This window comes from Notolabrus celidotus, chromosome 6 (assembly GCF_009762535.1).
Source record: "Notolabrus celidotus isolate fNotCel1 chromosome 6, fNotCel1.pri, whole genome shotgun sequence".
Taxonomy (NCBI): Eukaryota; Metazoa; Chordata; class Actinopteri; order Labriformes; family Labridae; genus Notolabrus; species Notolabrus celidotus.
The window spans coordinates 24,305,168-24,329,597 of NC_048277.1; the positions used below are offsets into that span (position 1 = coordinate 24,305,168).

The 24,430-nt window shown below is 39.1% G+C and overlaps 1 protein-coding gene across 2 annotated transcripts; it reads left to right on the forward strand.

Moving 5' to 3' along the window:
• The first annotated feature begins 241 nt into the window (after positions 1–241).
• Positions 242–22,723, forward strand: LOC117814009 (growth arrest-specific protein 2). Of its 2 annotated transcripts, none has more exons than XM_034685113.1 (8): positions 242–465; positions 5,110–5,271; positions 7,799–7,929; positions 12,727–12,871; positions 14,217–14,280; positions 14,424–14,628; positions 14,723–14,830; positions 21,210–22,723. In XM_034685113.1, exons 2-8 carry the CDS (start codon positions 5,127–5,129, stop codon positions 21,420–21,422), a joined length of 1,011 nt encoding a protein of 336 aa, XP_034541004.1. In that variant the 5' UTR covers positions 242–465; positions 5,110–5,126; the 3' UTR covers positions 21,423–22,723. The 2 variants fall into 2 exon arrangements, with proteins under 2 accessions (XP_034541004.1, XP_034541005.1); XM_034685114.1 differs by having other exon boundaries at positions 245–465; positions 12,730–12,871.
• Positions 22,724–24,430: the final 1,707 nt, after the last annotated feature.

A 24,430-nucleotide genomic window follows, 5' to 3' on the forward strand; every position in this document is an offset into this window, starting at 1 on the left:
ATCATGTGATCACAACAAAAACTGTCTCATTCATATTTACACAATGAAAACGTAGCTAAAAATCTGACAGGGTCTGTAGCCCACAAACCCCCACATACATCCAGTAAATGATGTGTGTCGATGGATTGAATTTCTCGCGTTGACCCTCTTAATTGAGTCCAGAAATGTCATAATGAAGCGAAACAAAGCGGGGAGAGGAGGGAGGCAGTGCCAACAGGATCAAACTTCCCTCCCATCAGCAGCAGCAGCAGCTAGCGTGCTGTGTGAACATACTATGTGTGTGTGTGCGGTTAGATCGTTGTGCAAACGCGCAGTGAGAAAGACCTCCCCAGCCCGCACTGATTCAGTGTTTTGGAGCCTAACCTGTGGGTCGGTGCACCGCTCTGAAAAGCATGAAAACTGGGATCCAGCAGCTCACAGGACGAGAGAGAGGAAGGTGCACAATCAGCGAGCTGAACCCTCAGGGTGAGCACAGACAAGGAGCCTTATTTTGGTCTCATGCAAGACATTTTTCTGCAGAATTATTGCCAGAGTTTTTCAAGTCTCTATGCACACTCTGTTTTTGGGTGTAGTTAATCTTGCACTTTAAACTCCCAAGCTAGTCTCACCAGTGTTGTGAGTTTTAATTGTATGTTTTGTAGTTTACTCTTACTTGAAAGTAGTCTCAGTTTTGTTTTCAGTCAAAAAGCTTTCAAATTTTTTTTTTTTTATCTCAGAAGTATTTCAGAGCATCTGAAAAAACCTGACAGATCTTCTTTTCAGTCTTAGTATTGTTTTTAATTAGTGGCTTCTCTGCTGGGGCGTCCTCCCTTGATCCTATTTCCAGAGTAGTGGATGTATGTTGTGGTTGTTTTTATATGTGTAAGTTGTAAAGGAGGAGAAAGCTTTAAAATCTTATTACAGCTATTAAACAAACATGCAGCCGAGGGTTTTAAGAGGCTAATGCCAAACTGTATTAAAACATTTTATCACACTAAAATTAGACACTGTACAGATACTCTTACTTTTTAAGTATTCCTGACATGTCTGTGCTAAGAAGCACTTTGTTGATTATTGAAGTTTTTACAAGACAAAGGGTTTTAATGGCATTTCAATGATTTAAATTCAAGAATGAATCAGTGTAGGATCACAGCTCATGATTTATGACACTCTGTGGTTCACCAATTAACACAGGAGTAGTTTTATTGGAATGTGTAACATGATATTGTGCAGAAACACACTGTGCTGTAGGCTTATTGTATGCCTCCCATAGTTATATGTGAGATTGTGCAGAACAATAACGTACTTAAATCACTCTCCTGGAAGCTCTACAGACCACACAGCTGACACAATGAGATAGCTGAATACAACACTCCCTCACTGCCCATTTTTGCAGTGAAAACTTGCTGACTTCCTTCATTTGAATGCACAAATCTGCTCCCAGACCAGTTTTCAACCATAAAGGAGAAAGGCATGAAGGGGCTGTGAGGGTTATGAGGACAGAGCTGCTCTTGTTTTTTGCTAATTGATGTGATTCAGCAGTCGCGTTCCCATCCATATGCCCTTTCCTGGAGCAATCTGCAGCCGACCGTGGCAGGTTATGACAGCTTCCCTGGAGTCACGAGGCTGTCCTGACTGAGATAACATATATATTTGGATATTTCTGTGTATTTGAATATCTTTGGGCAGTCAGGGTTATCTTTTTCTGGATCCATTTGAGCCTACTTTTAGATTCCGAGTCTATAACAGGGGATAAAGCTGAGCAGAGAGCTGCTGTTGGCTGTGTTTTTGGCCACACAGTTCAAAGGTCAGGCTACAGTTTGGTGAGAGGAACCAGGTATGTTTAACAATAACTGGTTGTTTATTTGGGATTTTTTACTGGGGGAAAAGTTAAAAGGCAGTATGAGAATACAGCCTAGATAAGTCTGAACAATGGAAAGTGAGCTGTTTAATCTTTGGCACATGTCTACCCATAACTCTAGTGAAAAAAAGGTTTCCTTTTGGTTACTTGAATACAAAGAATTCCAAGAATTTGACTTTTTTGTAAAGCAGAATTATTTGGAGGGTCAAATACTCTTTTTATTATTTCTTTGCTTTTTAAATACAAATCCAGTGAATGCTCATGTACGAAGGAGTCTTGTCCTGTGAGACATCAGAAGTTGTCCCAGTGCCCTTGTTCTGTCCGTCAGCCTTCACCACAGTGGACGTGGGAATGTAGCACCTGTGTGTGAGTGCTGAGTTCCACAGTTTAGTATTTGTGCATCCAGGAGCTCTTGTCTTCATGAAGATAAGACGGCCTTGGTTGGACATCAAGGTCCTGATGTCCAGTGTTGCACCTCAATGAGATATGGTTACTGCCGACTCCACAGGGACCTCGAAATGTTCCTCAGCTTTAAAGGTCAGATTCCTCACATTGTGATACACTCACTCAGTATTCAGAGGAAATTTTCAGCACTCTCAGACTATGAAACAATTGTTTCCCACAGCTTCACTTCCTTGTTTGAATAAATCCTTCGTATGATTTGCATCAAATATCCTGATGCTTTTTCCTACTGTTAGGAAGGTCGTTGATTCTGCTCTGGAGAGCTGGAGGCAACAGGTTTTATGACAGTTTCAATACAGGAAGATAAAAACAATCTAACTGTCAAATCTAAAACCTGTTATCTGTGTAATGAAGACTTCTGTTACAATAAATAAGAAAAGATGTCAGGCTCTTTGTGACCTACTTTAAAAAAAAAATCACAATTTGGAGCATTTTAGAAAATAGCTTCTGCCCGTTTTGTCTGTCTTCTATCTTCTTAAAATCAAATTTTCTCATTCTAAACCACCATTGGAATAATTAAAGTATTTAAAAAGTCTTCTTATCTTTGTGGTGACACCATTTTTAATCCTTGAAGTTTCCTTTGTCTGTGTCTATATCATCAATTATTATTTTTACTGCTACAAATCCTGAAACAAGTTAGCTGGTGACACTTATTGGGGCAAGTGTAGACTGGACTCTGTTTAATATAGTTTAAAATATTTTTAATCCACAACAAGAAAGAAGTTGGAAAAACTTCATTTCACAGGCAGAACTCTTGAGCAAGACCAGACTCACTGGGGGACAGCCGTCTGCCAAGGAGGTGTGATACATAGAGAGAGAACAGAGTGAATAGAGGAGATGTACAGACCATAGACTGTAATAATAATGAACGTAGTATTTGTGATGTTACCAATCTGTTTCTGAGAGCTGCCTGAAGCCAATCGATGGTGGCAGCCATATTGGAAATGCGGAACTCAACCAGGCATAGTGTGACATAAAGAGGCAGAGTGTGAGCCTCCTAGCCAACAGCTATGTGTTCCCTTCCAGGAGTCAAGTCAGTCATGTCCTTATTCGGGCAAAAACTCTTAATCTCAATATCTTCTGAACCGTCGCGTTAGAAAAAAATTCGCCCCCCATACAGTATGTGCCAATAGAGAGATTAGCTACGTAGAGCCATGCTGTTTTTTGAACCAGGCTGTAAACATGTTTATTAATGCTGCAAAGATCGTCTTTTTTGAATTGGTGTCTATGTGGTTTCCGGTGTTTCTGCAGCCAGCCTCAAGCAGATTCTCGATGAACTTCAGTTTGTAACACTTCCGCATGGGCTTAATCGTTTGAGACCGGAGGTTGCCGCCTATTTATACAGTCTATGGTACAGACAGCAACACACATAACAGATACTAGTAGCCATTTCTGCATCAGACACACTTTTTTCCCCATGATGTCAGTGTGTATTGTGTAGAGGCCCACTGCCCCTCTCTAACTGCTGAAGTGTGCTGTCACTCTGCTCATGTCCTACATCTGGTGCCCAGTTGTTTTGTCATTTACTCACTTGTCTCAGCAGCAAAACCACTAATGGAGTGACACAGGATCTAAACATCCTCACATTAAAGCTCCTTGAGTGAACACTTGGCATACATTAGCACAATACTGCATCAGGCTTTGAGGATCAGCTCATAAGTAGCGGTTTGAATATCTGCTCTCAGTATTGATGTCATGCAGTTTCTTCATCAGGCTGAAAAATAAAACCTGCAGCAGTGAGGACTGGACTGGATTGATTCAGGCGCTATGATAGACTGTATCATAGAGTGCAGGGTAATCTGAAGTAGCTCTTTGTTCCTGTCGGCTGTTTACTGAATAGAACTCCCACTGTATGAGTCTGGCTGCGGAAAAAGTGTCTCTTTTCTAGTGAAAAGGCGAAGAGGAACTGAGTGTCAGGGTCAGTGAGAGCATTTCATGTCATCAGGTAAACCAAACCAGGATTGTGGTGTGGAGGACAAAAACACTTGGGGCTCTTTGTCTCCTTTATTCTTCCCTAGATCTGTTGGGAACATTGGGTCCAAACTCTGGCTCTCTTTATTGTAGATAACTGGCTATGATAATATTAGATCATGCATGACAATAAAAAAAAACTTCTGGAAGCTATTACATTGGATGTTAGCATGACAAATCATAACCTTTACAACTTGTTCCCCAAGAGCTAAATTGAATACAGTAGAAGCTTGGAATGATGTATCAGTCTACAATTAGGACATTAAAATGCAAGTATTTTGTTTGTCAATGGATAATTTTAGTAATTAAAAAAAGTAGTTTGGTTTTATGAAATGCTGTTGCCAAATAAATGTCTTTGTGTTACTGCTGATCGGTCAATAGGACACGTATGAAACCACCCTAGACTTTGGAAACAAAGTTTGGATTGTCTTTCCTGGTTTCTTACTTTGTATTCACATATGCAGTATATTATAGATTAATAATACAGATTAATTTATAATGAATATGAAGTTTAAAGTTTAGTCAATTTATTCTTTCATTAGAATATGATAGAGACATCCTTGGACCTTTATAAATGTACATTATACACACAAGCTTCCATACCAATACATAGAAATATTTATACCTACATGAACATTGTAGGTCTCCGGGTATGACCTATTTATTGTAGATCTGATGCACTTTTTTTACACAGATGATACCTTATTGTATCGTTTTCCAGGTTTCCTATTTACACTACTTACAGATGGCTGAATCACTGTGCTTGTCATCTTTGTGTAACTTGCCCTCCTCTTCTTCCTCCTCCTCCTCCTTCTCCTCCTCTTCTTCTTCTTTAGGCTGTCAGTAGGGAACCATGTGCAGCTCCCTGAGCCCCAAACAGCCCAGCAGGCCCGGCCTCACAGACATGCAGCAGTACCACCAGTGGCTGGCCAGCAGACATGAAGCCAGCCTGCTGCCCATGAAGGAAGACCTCGCCCTGTGGCTCAACAATATTCTCGGTAAGCAACATGACTCATCTGATTTCATGCATGCATATGTATTTGCATCTCACTCAATCCTTCCTGTTAATGTCTGTTAATGAAACATATCATATAGCTATACAGGTTGTGTTGGAATAATGCCTTTCACAACATTATTTTTTAATAACTATATTTCACATCATAGCTACAAAGCACCTCTGTTTTGGGTCAATTATTAATTTTCACAAACATTATTAACTTGGCCTACAAATACAAGGCGCTGCTGCTGATTCATTCAAAACAATGCCTTACAGATAGCTTCTGGGAAATGTCCTCGTCTTCAACATTAATCGAACAGGTATAGCTGATGTAAGCACCTGTGCAGGGAGCTGGAATCAATCTGAACCTCATTACAGTCCATTTGAAAGTCCCCAACACTTGTGAATGAGATTCATTGGTCACACTCTGTGCTATATAGGTTCATCTTAAGTGAATAATGGGAGTCATTAAGAGTTCTCATATGAGGCACACCCAGTGTTGGAGAAGAAGAAGCAGAGTGAAAATCAGCAGAGGCTCTGTGTAGGGTTTCTTTAACATAATAAATGACTCTTTTTTGTGTACATACTGAACGATGTTACAGTCAAAAAAAAAATTCATGACGCACTCTCAGGATCTGATTTGAAATTGAAGTCTTAGATTTAACAGGGTGAGTGTGATGAAAGAAAAGACAAATCAGGTTAGCTAATGATGACTCAGTGTGGTTTATTTTTACCATAGACTGTATAAAATATGGACGTAGAATCCGTGACGTCACCCATCTGTTCCTGGTGGGGCAAAAAATCGCAATCTTAATATCTTCTGAACCGTCGCGTTAGAAAAAAATTCACCCCCGTACAGTGTGTGCCAATAGAGAAATTAGCTACGTAGAGCCAAGCCGTTTTTTGAAACATGCTGTAAACATGTTTATTTCTGCTGCAATGATCATCTTTTTCCCATTCATGTCCATGTGGTTTCCGGTGTTTCTGCAGCCAGCCTCAAGCAGATTCTTGATGAATTGCAGTTTATAACACTTCCGCATTGGCTTCATAGTTTGAGACTGGAGGTTGCCGCTTGATTTTTATGCACGAGGTATATAAAAGTAGATTCTATAACTCAAAAAGTTATTAATAGTAAATAAGTTTAATGTTGTACCTGATAAGCTGCCAATCAGGTTCTTTAGCTTTAATACCACCGACAACACAATGATATGTTTGTTAGCAAAATGCAAATTCTTCAGATTCCTCCAGGAGATTAGGCTTTATATCAATAATACAGTAATGGTTCACTGGATTACTAGAGGCAAAGTGTTTGTTAACAAGTATTTTATCCCCATGTTTTGTTAAAGTCTTTAAAAAGAGACCAATCTACTTATGGTTTTGCTTCTGAATATGCTTTTGAGTTATCGGAAACTACATTTTATATAGTTAATACTGGTCATAGTTACTCTGCTGGATGCCTTCCAGACTCTATTCAGTCCAACAATAATTTCTCAAATCTTTTGGAAGCCTGTTCAAGTCCCAAAACGGACTCCTGCATGTGTTAACAACTTGAGTATCTTCTCTGTTATCTCTTGGGGACTGCGTTTATTGTGTCTTTGCACTTCAACCAGCTGATCTGGAAAGCTCTGGGCTGCTGTGCTTTGGGATCAAGGACAACAAACCTTTGGACACACATGTTTCAGAAGCATCCATCTGTTTCCAGTAAATACACATTATCTGGACAGTTTGTTGGAACAAGGCACCGACATGCTTACACATTCAGGTGGAGGGGGGGCAGCGCGGTGTATCGATGATCTAGTGGGAGGCATATGAGTCATACTGTTGTTGTGAGCAATTTATAGGAGTTAGTATTAGAGTTTAGGTGTTTCTCTGAGAGCCCTTGGGAAGTTTTGGTCTTCATTGAGCAAGGGAGAGTATGAGAATATAAGACGAGAGCTCACTTAGTATTTCTCAAGATTTCAATCTCTCTTTTCTGGGCTCAATCACAACATTTGGAACTCATTAAACGTCAAACCCCCAAGACCCCTCCTCCTATAAGAGGCAGAGAAGGGTTTTAAAAAAATCTCCACGGGTTCTTTCCACAGACACCCCCCTGCCACCACCTCCTATTTCATGATGATCTAACTGAGAAGGAATGGTCGTCTGGAAGTCAGTCAACTGGACACCACATGTTGATCACTAATCTATTTCTGCAACCGTGCAGGATAATGAGGCTTTACTGTGCACAGTCTGACGCCCACTTTGCATGTGACCCTGTCTTTGCCACCCCATGCTACACAACCAAAAAATCCCCTAAGATTCCCTCAAGTCATGTTGTAATATTTGCACATTTGGATCCTGCAGCACTGCTTAAACCCAGCCACTCAGGCCAAGCTCAATCAGCCAAGCAGTCTCTGAGAGTCAATAACATTGGGTCTGGAAATTGTATTTTATATCCTTATACAGTATATATATATATTCTAAAATGAGTGTTTTTATGTTGGATTTATTGCTGGACTCTTTGCTTTCTTTATGTGTCCCCTGGTTAGGTCTGGAAATCACAGCAGAGAGCTTCATGGATCGCTTGGACAACGGCTTCCTGTTGTGCCAGCTGGCTGAGACACTGCAGGAGAAGTTCAGGCAGAGTAATGGAGGCCTGGCTGCTCATGGAAACAGCAAGGTACAGAAAACCTGGAGATTGCAGTAATCTGGTACAGTGAAAATAATAATAAGGATGTCACATCTTGGCTTAAAGTGCCCCTGGATCAACTTTGGGTTTACATAACTCAATAGATTTTAGACAGTGAGAGAAGATCCACCATTTAGGCAGCCATTTATAGGACAATTTTGACCAACATCTCTCTGATCAAAACTATTATAATATATTTCCTCAAAATTTGAAAAACAAAAAATACAGAAATGAAAAGCAACACGTTTTAGCTTAAATAATAGTAGTTTACTTTAATCTATTGAAATCCCCTTCATTTTCAGGCTGCTTAAAATCATTAGTATTGAAGTTATATTGACTCACAGAGACGAGAAACAGCAAGTATTAGGTTTTCCTCAATAAGATCAATAAAAGACTTCCATTCTCAAATAACTAGTGGTATCAAATTCTAAGCAGAGTAAACAAAAGTCACTGAAAACTTAAGTACAACTTAATTGATACTGAACTTGATATCCACTCTGTCCTGGATTTTACTTGTTGGTAGCTTTTGTCAGCTCAGCAATAACCATTAATCCCATCTATAAAAGAAGCTACACAAATTCAGAAACCTATGCATAATAGTTTGGATGGAGGATAGGGGATGGGGTCTGGGAGGCTGAAAAAGGAAAAAAAAAGACAGCTAAAAATAGAAAGTAAAGGTTTGCTAGAACACATTAGCTGAGGGGGCCCCACGTCTACAGTGAGAATTGGCAGCATTATGGTAAACGTTCATTTCATATGAGCATTGGGGGAAGGTTTAATGAATTTTAAAATATTTAAGGGTTACCTTGCATGTCGTCATCTGTAATTTAAACCAGTAGTAATGTGCTACAGTGTAGTTAACTGGGTCAGTGCTCCAGAAAACAAAAGATTAGGGTGCAAATCTTTAGATTGTATCAGCATCAAAGCTGCCACGAAAAAGTGTGATTTCTTCAGTGTGCTACTGATCACTTATTTCACTTGAAAGCCCATAGAGATGTTACATTGAGATCATTTGCACGAATAGTAGCCTTCAAACCCAAAAATTGCATTGACAAGGGCTCAAAGTTTAATAAAATCCACTCACTCTCTGGTGCTGGATATGATAAAAACATTATCTTGCAAACATTAATGCACAGATGACATACATATACTTGCTTTCACATTGAGCAGACATCTGGTGCCCAGTGGGATTTCATGTTTCTAGCGGAGGGAAACACAGATCAGGGTGTGTTTCTGTCCAGCGGGAAGGAAGTTACAGTCTTTAGTTGGCTCTGAGTTGTTGATGTTTGCACTGAGGTATCACTGTGCTGATGACGGCAGATCTCCTGATCTCAGTGTGAGTGTAGCTGCACAGATGTGAGAAAACACTTGAGGTCAGTCACGGTGGAACACTGAAATAGAGGGGCCTATTGATGGTGGAGAGCAGAGTAGACCTAAGAGACAGATAGGAGCCCTAGAAGCACAAAGATAGTGGTTTTACCCTGAGCTACAGGCTTTGAAATAAAACTAAGTTATTATGGTGTTTGCAAAAGCATGATTTATCACCGTTTGTCTGTATAATGGATACTTACTGCTCACATGAAGTGCTTATAGTTAAATGAAGCATGAAAGATTAATCCCCTCCTCTTTGCCTGATACTCTGTACCATCTTATGTCATTAAAAGTTCATAATTGATGTCAAACAACTGTGGCTTTAGCAGCTGACCGTGGCTCTTTATGAGCAGTAGTTGTTTATTTTAAACCACTTTAAACGAAACCTTTATCTACTTTGAAGTCCTGTACGCTGGTTTGGCGCTTTGAGGTCGACCTAAGTGATTCCAGCAGAGAAACATCCCTTTGTAGTTGCTGCTCATCTTCCCACGACTTTAGCTCAATTGGTATCTGCCACAGATGACTGAAGGTGATATTTCTTCTTGCCACATTACCCCTATTTGTCAAGTGCTATACAACCGCCTCAATAACTACTATTGTCATACTAAAAATTGTACCTATCTATTTGCGATATGTGTTAGCTAGCAAGCACCCTGTTAGCCTAGCATGACACAAAAGAATAATAAACCAAGAATTGTCCAATAGCACATAAGATAAGATAAGATAAGATAAGATAAGATAAGATAAGATAAGATAAGATAAGATAAGATAAGATAAGATAAGATATACTTTATTGGTCCCCCATTGGGGGAAATTCTTTTGTTACAGCAGCTTACAACATGGGACAGGGGAAAACAACAATGTACTAACATAGTAAAAAATATAATAACAATAATAATAGCAATGATAAAGGTAAAATAGAATAGAATAGAATAGAATAAAATAGAATAAAATAAAATAAAATAGAATAAAATATGGCTACTATTACAGATGTATACACACTATGTACACTTCTATCTGATAAATAGATAAGGTAAGTTATTGTCATATCTTCCCAGAGTGCTTTAAAACTAGATAAATAAAATGTTGAATGTATTTTAATAAATTAAAGCTGCTGTTGATAGTCGTGATATAAACATCAGTTCTGAGAGAGATTTTGAATGTCAACACTACCCCTCCCCTCTCTGCTGTCGTAACCCCGCCCACAAAAGATTGTTGTTCCCGTTCAATGAGGAAGTAGTGGCTTCCCAGCAAATCAGGGTGATGTAATGGGGCCTCCTCTTGACCAATCAGGACGGGAACGAGGGGAATAATAACATTGCTTGATACAAAGGCATTGGAAAACACAGAGATTTCGCCATAATCTCAAATTACTTCACTTACAGATGAGTACCAATGGGTATTATGACCTTTTCTCCAAACCCAGCAGAAAAAAAGTAACGTTTTTTACACCATTCCTACCAACAGCAGCATTATATAATTTATAAATAAAAATACAAGCAGCTGTTTTTTTTAGCATAGATTGTTTCTTGGCTAGGACTAATTGAAGGTCAATATGCCCACCAGACCCCTCACCCTCTCAAAGAACACAACTTGCTAACAATGAAGAGCTACCTGTGTACCCTTGTTTTTGCTAACCATAGCCAACTGCTAGCTGTAGCATATGAGCTGTGGTATGTTTTCTCATGTAACTCTGCGAGAAAGCAAGCATATTGAAATGTGCAGGTTATGGTAAGTATATCTGTTGGCAATATGCTGCAGGACTACAGAAATTATTACATTTAGAAAGAAAAGTGTGAGTTATAAGGTATTTGAAGTCGTGATGTTCTGAGGTGACTGATTTCCTATGATTAAAATTACAATTCAGACTAACAGAGTAGTCTACAGGTAAGAAAACACCAGAAAACAGTCCAATTTAGCCCAATTTATTTACTACAGCTAAACACGTGATCATAAGGTGTGCTCGTAAACAATGTCAAGTTGGTTTGGTGAGTGCACAGACTGTATAAAATATGGACGTAGTATCCGTGACTTCACCCATCTGTTTCTGAAGCGCTTTTTTGAGGCCAATCGCTGACGGCAGCCATATTGCTGCAGCCACAGTGTTCCCGCCTATCAATCAAGCCTCTTATTGGAAGACTCATAATCTCAATATCTTCGAAATTGCCGCGTTAGAAAAAAAAAAGTCCCCCTCACAGTGTGTGCTGATCAAGAAATTAGCTATCCAGACTACACTCGTCTTTTGTACCTGGCTGTAAACATGTTTATTTCTGCTGTAAATATCAGCTTTTTTGAATTGGTGTGTATGTGGGTTCCGGTACTTCCGGAGCCAGCCTCAAGCAGACCCTCGATGAACTGCAGTTTTTAGCAATTCTACATTAGACTCATGTTTTTAAACCACAGGTTGCTGCTTGGTTGAGTGCGGTTAACATTAGTAGAGCTAGAATCACTGGCCTTTGGTCCTCCTTGCAGGTTAATATCCACATGCCTGTGCTGGTTACATATTGCTTTAATCAAATGTATAAATGTCAGTTTAACCTGACACAGGCTATAAAACATCATCTCCATTTTCTAGATCAAACTAGAGACTGTAGAAAACCTGGACGTAGTCACTTCAGCTATTCACCAGCTTCTCTGGCCTACAATAATCAGGATATGAATCATTTATGAAATATGAATAATTCTGGTGTTGAGTGATAGGGGTGACGACATTTAAGTGGTCACCATCTTTTTAATCTCTTTTATGAGTTTTGAGTCTTCTGAAGGTGCAGATTTATTATTGCAAGCCACCACAGAAATATAATATGTCATCCTGATTGTTAAAGCAAATGACCACGGTAATGTGGCTGTCATTATTACTAAAGGAATGCAAAGTAACTCCACAACAAAGGGGATTTCAGAAAAAAAGTGAAAGAGAGAGCCTGGAAAGAAAAGAAAAATACCCACAAAAGCCTGCATACTTCCAGCATGAGCTCACTGCACCTTTCTCATAGCACAGACGCACATATCCTGCATAAAACCACAGCAAGGCACATAAATCTCCCTGAAACAGACTGCGTGGGGGCTGCAACCCATAAGCATGTCATTTGATCCCCAATCGTAAGAGGCCTGGTAAAGTAGCCTAACCCGCCATCTCCCATATTGATCTGTGAGGAGAAAGTCCTTGATCCTGAGCTGAAACCAGAGCCTCAGCAGATGGGGAAGAAATCAGTGTAGATCAAAAAATGTGTGACTCTATGTTTTGATGGGAAATTCAGGGAGTTGGGCAGGACAAGTCGCCCTGGTGGAGGTTTGTTTTGTTTACAAAGTGAAAGTTTATATATCTGTGTAAGTAATATTCCTCCATGAGAGTTAGGATTATTACTCGTTTTAGGACTATTTTGGAACCAAAATCCACACAGCTTTTTTTGTCTTAAGCAGAGTATTCCTAATCGGAAGATACCGTGTCGGCAGAGCGCTCCCTCTGGCTCCTTTTTTGCACGGGACAACACAGCCAACTTCCTGTCCTGGTGTCGTAAGGTTGGAGTTGGAGAGACGTGTCTGTTTGAGTCAGAGGATTTAGGTGAGTGTACTCTTTTGCAGCCAAAAACTTAAAAAAAAAAACACAAAACAAAGAAAAAAAAGGAGGTCAGTAAAAAAGCACAATACAGTGAGTTTTGGTCATGCTGCTGCATTGGACTCAGATTTCTATCCCGTGTGAATAGCCTGATTGTGCAGGTAGGGTGTCAGGCAGGTTGGACTGCTTCCCTTTCCTCCCCTCTGAGGCTCAGTGGACTCACATCTCCAGGGTTTTGTCAACTTCTTTAACATCTGCACACATCTCAGAAGGGCACATAGGAGCGGCTCCACTTAACTTTAAGACATGAGCCTCTATAATGTTGCCTTCATGCACGAAATGTCTGAAGTAAAACAAAAGCGGATGTCAGTTAGAGAGAAAGTAGGCCAACGCTATGCAAATGTTTTCCTCAGCCAAGGACATTTTGCCTTCTTCCTCATCAGCACATACAGTTTCTTATCCAGTGTATGTCTCTAATCTATAGCAGGGATTTCTTTGTGTGTTATGTCAATGAAATATTCCACAGTGAAGATATGCCTTGACTAAAATATGATCCTTGCAATCTGATGAACACTACGTGACCCTGCCTGTGACAGAAATATATGTACATTCCTGCAATATCTTACAAATGGCTGGTTGGCCGTCACCAAGCAATTTTGACTATGCAAATCATTTCTGAGGCCAAGTTTCACACAGAGAGTAAGCTATAAACACTACATTGTTACATGCAGTACACATGTATGTTGCAAATGTTGCAAAAATCAACACCTCTCCTCTTTTCTCTCTTCCTTTATTCTCTTGGTGGATTTACAGTTCAGCAGTAGATGTAAGAAGTCAAGGTTTGCTATCATGCAGTGGATATTTGTCTTTAAATGCATGGCGTGCTGTGTCACATGTATCTTGTACCCTCTCTCACTGCCTCGTCATACATTTTTGATGGATAGAGTACATCATGTATAGAGTAAACACCTCAACCCTGCGTGAATGTATTCATGCCAGGTAGGGGTTGTATATAATCTCTTTGATTTGGGATGACATGGTTGCAGCAGCGAGAGTAGTTTGAATGCATGTAGTATGTAAGCTCACCTTAATGTGCCTCTTTCCATCATGCAGCCACTCATCCTCACTCATTGCCTGTTTACAAGATATATGTATGTGAAGGTTCTCAGTCATCCAGGTCATGGTAAATCAAAGCTTGATCCTTAAGGCAACTGGCCTTTCGGAGGAGAGGTGAAACGTCTTCAAGAATTTCTACCAGTCCAGTTGCCTTACGATCAAGCTTTGGTTTACAAGATATAGTTCATGTGTTTTGCAGTAAGTACCTAACAGTAAAACTCATCTCTTCCTGTAGTTCTTCATAAGCAGCCACGTGAAGTGTGTCTCTGCCTTTTAGAGTTGGGACGGATAGCATCAAGGTATGACCTAACTTTTTTAGATTTTCTATGTAATTAATACAGTTTATCCGTGACAAGTTACCCTTTTACGTCTCTGTCTTTATCTTTACTCAGTACTCAGTTACAGTGTGGAGTTACTTTAGCTTTTGTTTCTTTTGGTCCAGATACAACGTGGAGCCTCCTGGCCTCATAAAACTGGAGAAAGAGATTGAACAAGAAGAGAAAGCTCCTCCACCACCTCCATCACCTGTATCCCCAGCACAGCCCCTCCCTCCATCTCCCTCCTCATCTCCTTCCCCGTCTCCTACTCCAACTCAAACCAAAGTCAGCTCCAGCAAGAAAAGTACAGGGAAGCTGCTGGATGATGCTGTAAGTCAGCAGTGTGTTACCCTCTGTTCTGCTTCTACTTTTGATATTGAGGTGGAAATGTGTTAATGTGTTTGTTTGGTTTTTTTCATTACAGGTAAGAAACATCGCTGATGACCCGCCCTGCAGATGTCTGAATAAATTCTGTGTGGAGAGGCATTCACAGGGTCGATACCGTGTGGGAGAGAAGATGCTTTTTATTCGGGTGAGTTTATAACAACAAGGTTTAGATTCATGTAGCATCTGGTGCTAGTTAAAGGCTTTTATTTTTGAACAGTGGTGAAAAGAATTTAAATCCTTTACTGCAGACCTACTGCTATTTAAATTCAAATACCCCAACAGAAATGTGTTCACCTCAAAATACAGTTATGAGTTCTCTGAGCGTTAGATACTCAAATAAGATATAGGCAGTATATGGTAAGAGAAGTGCAGTTTATTATAACTACACATTAATCAACTGTACTAAAGGTACATTTTATGATATTTTTTATTTTACTTAATACCTTAATACTACTTCTGCTACTTACACATAACTATATTTCAGGGCTAAAATCGTCCCTTTTATTCCTCCTCATTGATTTGACGTTTATATTACTGATGACTAGAGATCAATACGTTACAAGCACATGATACAACCAGTATCTTTAGCTGACTCGTCAATTTTTCGGGATTTATAAACTAATATTTATATACATATTTAACAGCATTTTTATATGATAGACATATCAATTTAACAGTGAAATAAGCCTTTATATTGAATTATTTAATATTAATAAGTTATTGTATTTTCCTCCTAATTTTTCCTTTGACACTGAGGTATTCTACCTTAACATTAAAAAAATAGTCAGAAATGTTCTTCCACTGCTGTGCTTGGTGTACTGTTTGCTTTTTGTTCAGACATGCATCACATTATAAATGCAAAATGTAGTAAAGTAACCAGTACTTGCAGATACTTGGTAAACAAGGAACTTTCTATTTGTGTTGATTTTGGTTCCCCTGTGGACAAAGTAATTTTGTCCTGGACATACAGGTGCATCACTTAAATGTGTAATATCGTGAAAATGTTTTATTTTTAATAATGTAATTCAAAAAAGTAAACTAATCTATATCCCATATAGCTTATGAAAATCAGAAATCCAGCATTTAAAATTATTAGAATATTTCCTAAGATCACTCAAAAAAGGATTGAAAATATAGAAATTTTCAACTTCTTATCATGGTCAGTGATCCATTTAGTTAAGAAGTTTTGGCATTGTGGGCAGGTGCTAAGCCCTGCTGGAAAAGCAAATTGGCATCTTCACAAAGTTTGTCAGCAGATTGAAGAATGAAGTGCTCTAAAATATTCTTGTAGATGGTTACGTTGACTTCAGACCTCATAAAACACAGTGGACCAACACTAGTAGATGACATGGCAAAAATGTAAAAATCTCATCTTGTTTCTATTAGTTGTCAAATATATCATGCACTGGGAATATTGCACTGGGAAAAAAAAAATAATAATAATAAAAAAAAAAAAAAAAAAAAAAAAAAAAAAAAAAAATAATAATAATAATAATAATACATTTTATTTATATAGCAACTTTTAAAAACATGTTTACAAAGTGCTTGACAGAGTGCAAGACAGTGTGTGAAAACACTAAAGCACATGACAAAGGTAAGGACAGCTAAAATGAGTTAAGTAAAAAACAATAATAAAAACCATGCAGAAATTTAAAAAGTCAGTGATGAGTTAAGAAGTACATTTAAAAAAGTGTGTTTTTAAAAGAGGACAAGTATGTGGCTTGCCTGATCTCTTCAGGCAGGTCATTCCAGAGTGACAGGGCACTGACTGCAAAGGCCCGGTCGCCTCTGGTTTTTAACTTGCCCTTGGAAGTTCCAAAAGGGACCTGTCGGAGGATCTGAGGGAGCAGTTTCTTTAGCAAGCTGTCAATTGTCTAGTCTTACACCCTAATCTTCTCGCAGTGGTCACAGGCATTAACAATTACAACACAGAAATTGTTAGTGTTGTTTGTGGTTTTTGTTTGCTTTTGTATGTCATAAAAAGGCATCGCTTTTAATTTCATGCCAGCTAAAAGTTCCTCAAAAGAGCTTTAAAGAACAAAACCCCTCCTCAAATGTTCTGAAAAATCGGTTTTGAATGAATCAATAATCAATTCATTTTTGACAAACCGGGGAAAACTTCTCAAAAATGATACTGCTTCTTGTATTTGCGGATTTAATCCACATCTGTTCTTGTGTTGAAAACAATACGGTTTCACATTGCACTAAAAAGTTGCTCTCCTTTCCCTCAGCATATGGTGGTGTTTTGATACTTGGGTTTGGCTTGGGGATAAAAGCAACTCATTGTGCCTGTAGTGCCCGCCTTTGCTGTGAGCTCTCACTTACTGGTGACGGTGTTCTGATAATGTCTGTCTCCAGCCAAACATAATGTGGCTCACGAGCTATAAAATGAAATCACTCCCACACATTTCCATATGGTCCGATCAGCAAGTTATTAAAAGGGAAAATATTTAACTAACTGTATCACCCAGTGCTGCCCCTCGGTTGTATTGGAGAAGAAAAATGGAGGCTAACGCAGATTAGAGGAGTAGCATTGGTCCCCTTGAGATCCTGGTTTCTTGGCAACACACAACCAGGATTCACACCTCTAGGAATGTGATTCATGCAGACGGTATCCTCAGGATGTGAAGACGTTCAAAAAGAATTCACTCTTGGATGTCCTCTGCTGTCAGCACATTATATTGCAACTGCTGTTTTAAATCTAAACCAAATTAAACCCTAATCATTTCAAGCTACGTATGAACAAAGCTCTGTTAATATATTAATGGTAACAAAAAAAATCTAGTTTCAGGTTACAAGAAAACACAAGACACATTAAAGAGCTATATTTTTATCATCATTTGATGCATTTTTAAAGACTGAATGCTTCAGTCGGCGATGTGTTGCTGAGCAACCAAGGACAAGTGGCTCACGGTGTTCTGATGCTGTCTGCTGTACAGTGTATCATCTACACTGCCTTACATATCAAGTCACGGAAATCTGCTTCAATATATGGTAGAAATCACAACATGTCAACCTGTCACTACTGAATCATTTTTAATACTGCCTGTAATTACTGCAAGTAATCTAAATTCCATTTGTAACATTGTCTATACATATATATGCTCATAAGTTTACATACCCTGGCAGAATTTGGGATTTTTTTTGGCCATTTTTCAGAGAATATGAATGATAAGAGAAAAACTATTTTTTTCACTCATGGTTAGTGGTTGGGTGAAGCATAATTTTTATCAAACAACTGTGTTTACTCTTTTATATTATAATGACAACAGAAACTACCCAATAAATCATACATTCTGCCAGGGTGTGTAAACTTATGAGCACAACTGTATCTAGATTGTATTCTATCTTTATTTATTTATTTATATTTATCTATTTTTATTTTTACTTATTTTATTTTACTTATTAAAACTTCTTCTTGGTTGTACTTATGTCTGGGTTGCTGTAACAACTGAATTTCCCCCCCGGGGGATGAATAAAGTAATATCTTATCTTATCTTAAATAAATCACACCATTTCTTCCAAGGGCTTGGAAAGGATGGATATGAACATGAAATTAAATTGAAATAGAATTATTAAGTCACAGAAACATGCAGGAAACCTCACAAACAAAGAAAGAGGAGGGGGACATGTACTGGACGTTATAGTAAACTAAATTAGCTATGTTAAATTTCTCAAATGTCATAACAGTACTGTTGTGTTTTTTGGGGTTTTTTTTTGTGTATGCATAAGTCAAAGTTACAGAATGTGAGAAACGTCATTTGATCAGTCTCTAAACAAGTGTTAAACCTCTGTTCCTCTGTCTCTGAGCCAGCACTCTTCACAGTCAAGATGCTTTAATTAAAATTCCTTGGATGGTTTTGTCCCCCCAGCAGCTGCTTCCACTGAAAAGGCATGAATGCAGTAAGGCCGAGCCTCTGTCTGCACAGGACAACAGGGCCATGCAGCGAATATATGAGTCTAGTCCACAATAATCATCTATCCAGCCTGAGAGACTGACCTTCTCAGCTCCTGCAATAAATGAGGTGGTTGTAGCCTCAACAAGGGGGGCAGAGTGACATGGCAGTGTTTGTGGAAAGGGCTGTCCGAGTTCAGCCCCTCAGGCCTCTGTCCTTCTCTTGGGCTGCAGAGGGTGAGGAAGAGGAGAAGAAGGAATGGGCTACAGAAAGGGTCTTGTCCCAAAACAGTGTGATTGAAACCCTTCTGCATCACACAGGTCCATTAAACCTACAGTCACTGCGCCTTCAGGCCTGGGGTTGATGATTGGGAGCTCTGGCCCTCCAGTGCCCCCTTGATTGATTCTTGTAAGAGGCTTATAAATGTTGCATGTTTGGCTGCTGGAGGGCAGGAAGCCTCATAACTGGCCAAGCTGAGGTGACAATCTCATGAGGTAGTTTACCCTTTTTATCAAACAATACAGCTCTGTGTTAGTTTGAAACCCCTCTGCTCTTAAAGAGAAACACACACTCCTTTTACTCTTTAAAATAAGCTTCTTTATTTATTAATGCTTCTGATTAAGATTTGTCATATACAGGTTTGCTTTAGTTGAGTTGTAATGATGTGTTAACGAGGTTTAGGGCTGATAAGGCTCCTTAGTGAGGCAGACGTGTTTCATGTGTGCACACTGGGGAATGTGAGTCTAAGCTTCCAATATACCAGAGCCTTTTATTCCTCCATCTCTCTATTCTAATGGCCAACGTTGCCATGGTACCCAACCTTGGGAATGTGCCCTGATGCTGCAGGTGGCGTCCTTTTGGAAGCAAATACTGCAGATTGAACAATGAATAAACAATGCATGAAATTCCGTGTGTAAGCAGAGCGTATATCGTCATTTTTAGTGATCAAATATCATATTTGTTAGATGCTGGCAGCTTGTGTGAAGAGATGTCGGTGTCAGCTTGTTGGCCTGTCACTAAACCAGTTTGTTCAACACTTTGTCTCAACAACTATTAGATGCCATGAAATATTGTGCAGGCAGTCATGGCCCAATGGGGATGAATCACAGCAAGTTTGTTGAACTGGTGGCTCTTCCTGTGACACCAGCAGCATCTTAACATTTCAGGGTTGTTTTTTTTTTAAGTTATATTTTTGGACTTTTACCCCTTTATTTAGAGAACAGAGGACAGTGGACAGAGCAGGAAATTGGGAGAGAGTAGGGGAAGGACATGAGGGAAAGGGAGCGTGGGCTGGAATCGAACCTGGGCTGCCTGCTATGTGGATGTGCAACTTAACCATTAGGCAGAATCCAGAATCTCCTTCAAAATTCTCCTGTACACATTCAAGGCCATCCACAACCTTGCCCCCCTGTATCTGTCTGGAACTCACTCCCACCAGACATTAGAAATATTGACTCTCTACCCCTCTTCAAATCAAAACTCAAAACCCATCTCTTCCAAGCTGCATTCCCTGTTTAACTTCACTGCTTCATTTTAACTTGGTGTTACCTTGCATGTTGTTTTTATTTATTTTATTGTGTTATTTTATTTATTGTGTTTTAATCCCTCTGTAAAGTAGCCTTGAGTGTTAAGAAAGGCGCTTTTGAATAAAATGTATTATATTATTATTAGAGGCCAAATCTGCGCCATGTCATAAAATCTATTTATATAAAATATTTCACAGACATTCTTGGTCCAAAGAGGATGAATCTTTGTGATGACCTTGTTGAGCTGCTGACTTTCCTTTAACACCAACGTCCATCAGCATCAAATCCTCCTATAATCCAAAACATTACTATTACATTGGGTGCAGAACTTCTTGGTCCCCAGAAGATGCATCTTCATGATGACTCCCTGACTCTCCTATTAATTTAAAAACCAGAAGGTCAAAGTTTTTTCTTCAGCAAAGTATTTTCCCAAATCTATCCAATGCTTTGGCACAAAACGTTGCATAGACATTCATGGTTCCCTGATGATGAACCCCAAAGACTTTAGAGACCACTTAACATTTCTCATGATGCTACCTTGACATTTGCATTTGTAGTTTTCAGGGATGTTTCTCAGTAGATTCTTGATGATTTTTTAGAGAAGTTGGTTTGGACATTCATGCTCTCCTCAGGATGAATCATATTAACTTCTGTGATTTCCTGCTTTGATCAGGTCAGGATTTTAGTGCACATTTTTTTCAAGTATTGGCATAATTGCTTATTTGCATTGCTTTTGTGAGTATGCAAGCATGTTTGTATTAGCAATTTGCTCAAAGCGTTTCTCTGCTTGCATAACTTGTGTTTGGTAATTCCAGAAATCAAACAGTAAAATGGATCAATCATTCTGAGCTTGCTCACCCAGACATTAGGCTGATTAGAGATGGAGTAAGCTCTCCTCCTGGGACATAAACCAGCCTATCAATCAGCTCACACATCAAAGCCATGCTTAACTATTCATTCAGCTTCTGCCTGAGAGGGAAAGCTTCAATCAGTGAAATGACATTAGTCCTATAGAGCAGAGGGGTCGGTATTAACAAAGTAAAGCCCTCTATTGACACACAGACATCAGAAGTGACACTGTCATCCTGTTTCTCTTTTGCAGATGCTGCACAACAAACACGTGATGGTGCGTGTTGGCGGAGGCTGGGAGACCTTTGAGAGCTACCTGCTGAAACATGACCCATGCCGCATGCTCCAAATCTCTCGGGTGGAGAGCAAGACTTCCCCCGTCAGCGTTAGCAAGTCCCCCAGTATCAAGGACCTCACACCTGACAGCTACCTGGTGGTGGCTGCACACTACCGCAGCAAAAAGTGAAGACAAGAGACTGCAGAGTGCCATGAATGAAAGGACACAGTCAACGGAGGAGGAGCTCTTGCAAATGTTTACTCCTAAATGGATGTAGCTAACTAAACAAATCCCTGTTAACAGCAAATTTCAGCAGCGGACACAACTGGAGTCATGGAAAACACATGTGGTCATGTTAGAGAAAATTATGTGATGTGTGTTCATGTGCAGATTAAGACTGGAATCACTCAAATACACCCATGAAAATGTACTATATTTAGTTAAATAAATCTGTAAACAGCTATGAAATGGGCCGGCAATATAATAAGTAAAGTGGGTAAAAGTTGTACAGTAAAATCTGGGGTTGATTTTACAATCACTAATTGTGTTTTAAGCAATATATCTCTTTAAGTAGGTATGACCTTTTTGTTTTCTTTACTCCTTTCATGCTATATATCCGGCCTGCAGTACCAGGCTGAGCTTGTGTGTTTGAAGATGAACTTTTTTTTGGTTAAAATTTAAAAAGGGGAGTTTTTTGCATTTTTTAAGGAGCCGGTATTCCTTGGCAAATGTGTGCGATATTCAAAAGTAAGTAGACATTTTTTATCTAGGGCAGTGTCTTGTCCTATTGTTATCATCATGCCATTTAAATGATATTATTTTACTTCATGTCTTAGTGTTCTAATAGCATGGCTGGCTTACGTGGGCATCCCGCTAAGGTTACAAATTGAACTTTAACTTAAATATCAGAGGAGTGAGTGGAGATCTGAGTGTCCAAAGAAATGTTATTTACCAAATGTTTTACTCTTACTCCACAGTATAGTATTCTTGCATCACTGCCAATCCTCTTAGAAAGCAGCCAAAGTGGTCTTAAAATGTTTTGAGTTTTTGTTTATAATGTATTTCTTAATGGGATAAGAAAATTAAGCAATATTTAGATTACTCTTTCTATGCAATTCATTTGTATACTATAATCATTTAGTTAGGATAGTACCTGTTTCATAAAATGCCATGACCTGTTCACGATGCAGTATGTTCATTTTTGATTATCATTACGGTACAATCACTAATTTATGTAATGTTGTGATTTGTTGCATCTTACTGACCTCTAGTGCTATCAATCATTGTTTCTCCAAGTTGATTTTCTCACAGTTAATAGATACATTTTGTCATCTTATGTATTAGTTTGCACAAAGTCTTCTTAAAATGTGAGGTTGGTATGAGATCGGTGTCTATGCAAAGTAATCCAAAGGTTTGTATGTTTGATACGCAAGTCTGATTTCTGTTTCAAGAGGCAAGTTTTCAATAAAATTGTCAAAACTTTAAACTTAGCAATTTGAAATATTTTTATTTTACATGGAAAGTGTGCTTACCAAATCCCAAACTTAGAAGAGTCAGATTCAGAATGAAAATCTTTGTAATATTTACAAGTAGAGGTGTGAAAAAATATCGATACACCAATATATTGCGATACTTTGACCTCCAATATGATATCGATATTTTTGCTATAATAAAAAATCACATTTTAGCCGAGTTGAAACTATAATACAACTTCAGTATTTCAAAAAAAATAACGTGGAAAAGTTTACGACTTAAAGATGGAATCTGTTTTGTTTGGAAATACAGTAACAAGAAGAAGTGTCCCACCCTCATATTTCTAAAAGATTAAGTTACAGCAGGCAGCTGGTTGGCTTAGTCAAGCATAATGGGAAACAGCTAGCCTGCCTCTATCTTCAGGTAAAAAACAAGTTAATAATATTAGTTTGAAAAAAAGTTAAAATTACATAATTCTATCAGGGGGTTATACGCCTTGCTATTTTAGGGTAAGCAGAGTCACTTCCTGGCTGTGTGACATCATTCTTAAGTCACCTAAAACCAGAAAGTTGCTGCTTCTGGAAAAGTAACCTGGTACATTAACCACCGTACGACATCTAATTTTACCAGTTCAGTTTTTTACGTGAATTTTTAATCAAGATATATAGTGTATTTGAGAGCTTAAGAGGTTCAGGTTTTGGTTCCTTCATACAAAGCCAGGCCAGCTTTTTAGTTTTTAGTATGCTAGGCTAATCAAGTGAGCTGCTTTGCTTTTACTGTACAGTAGATATTGCAGGTCTTTTCTTCCTGCAGTGGTCAGACTCTATAATCAATAATATATATATATATATATGTTGTAAGATATACTTACAACACAAAGTCTGCTGTTTCAGTTTTTATAATGGCAATTTGCTCCAATATACTCCAGAATGTTATGAGGAGTGATCAGCTCAACTGCAATTAATTGCAAAGTACCTCTTTGCCTTGAAAATGAACTTTATCACCAAAATCATATTTCCACTGCATTTCAGCCCTGCCACAAAAGGACCAGCTAACATAATTTCAATGACACACAGGTGTCACACACATTAACACAGGTGTGGGTGTTGATGAGGACAAGGCTGGCGATCAATCTGTCATGATTGAGTGACTGGACACTTTAAAAGGAAGATGCTGCATGACACCATTGTTCCTCATCTGTTAGCAATGGTTACCTGCAAGGAAACACGTGCAGCCATCATTGCATTGCACAAAAAGGGCCTAACAGGGAAGTTTATAGCAGCGAGTAAGATTGCACCTCAGTCAACCGTCTATCGAATTATCAAGAACTTCAAGGAGAGAGGTTCAATTGTTGCCAAACAGGCTCCAGGGTGCCCAAGAAAGTCCAGCAAGCGCCAGGACCGTCTCCTGAAGGTGTTACAGCTGCGGGATCGGGCTACCACCAGTGCAGAGCTTGCTCAGGAATGGCAGCAGGCAGGTGTGAGTGCATCTGCACGCACAGTGAGGCGAAGACTTTTGGAGGAAGGCCTGGTGTCAAGGAGGGCAGCAAAGAAGCCACTTCTCTCCAGTAAAAACATCAGGGACAGACTGATATTCTGCAGAAGGTACAGGGACTGGACTGCTGAGGACTGGGGTAAAGTCATTTTCTCTGATGAATCCCCTTTCCGATTGTTTGGGGCATCTGGAGGAAGGCTTGTTCGGAGAAGACGAGGTGAGCGCTACCA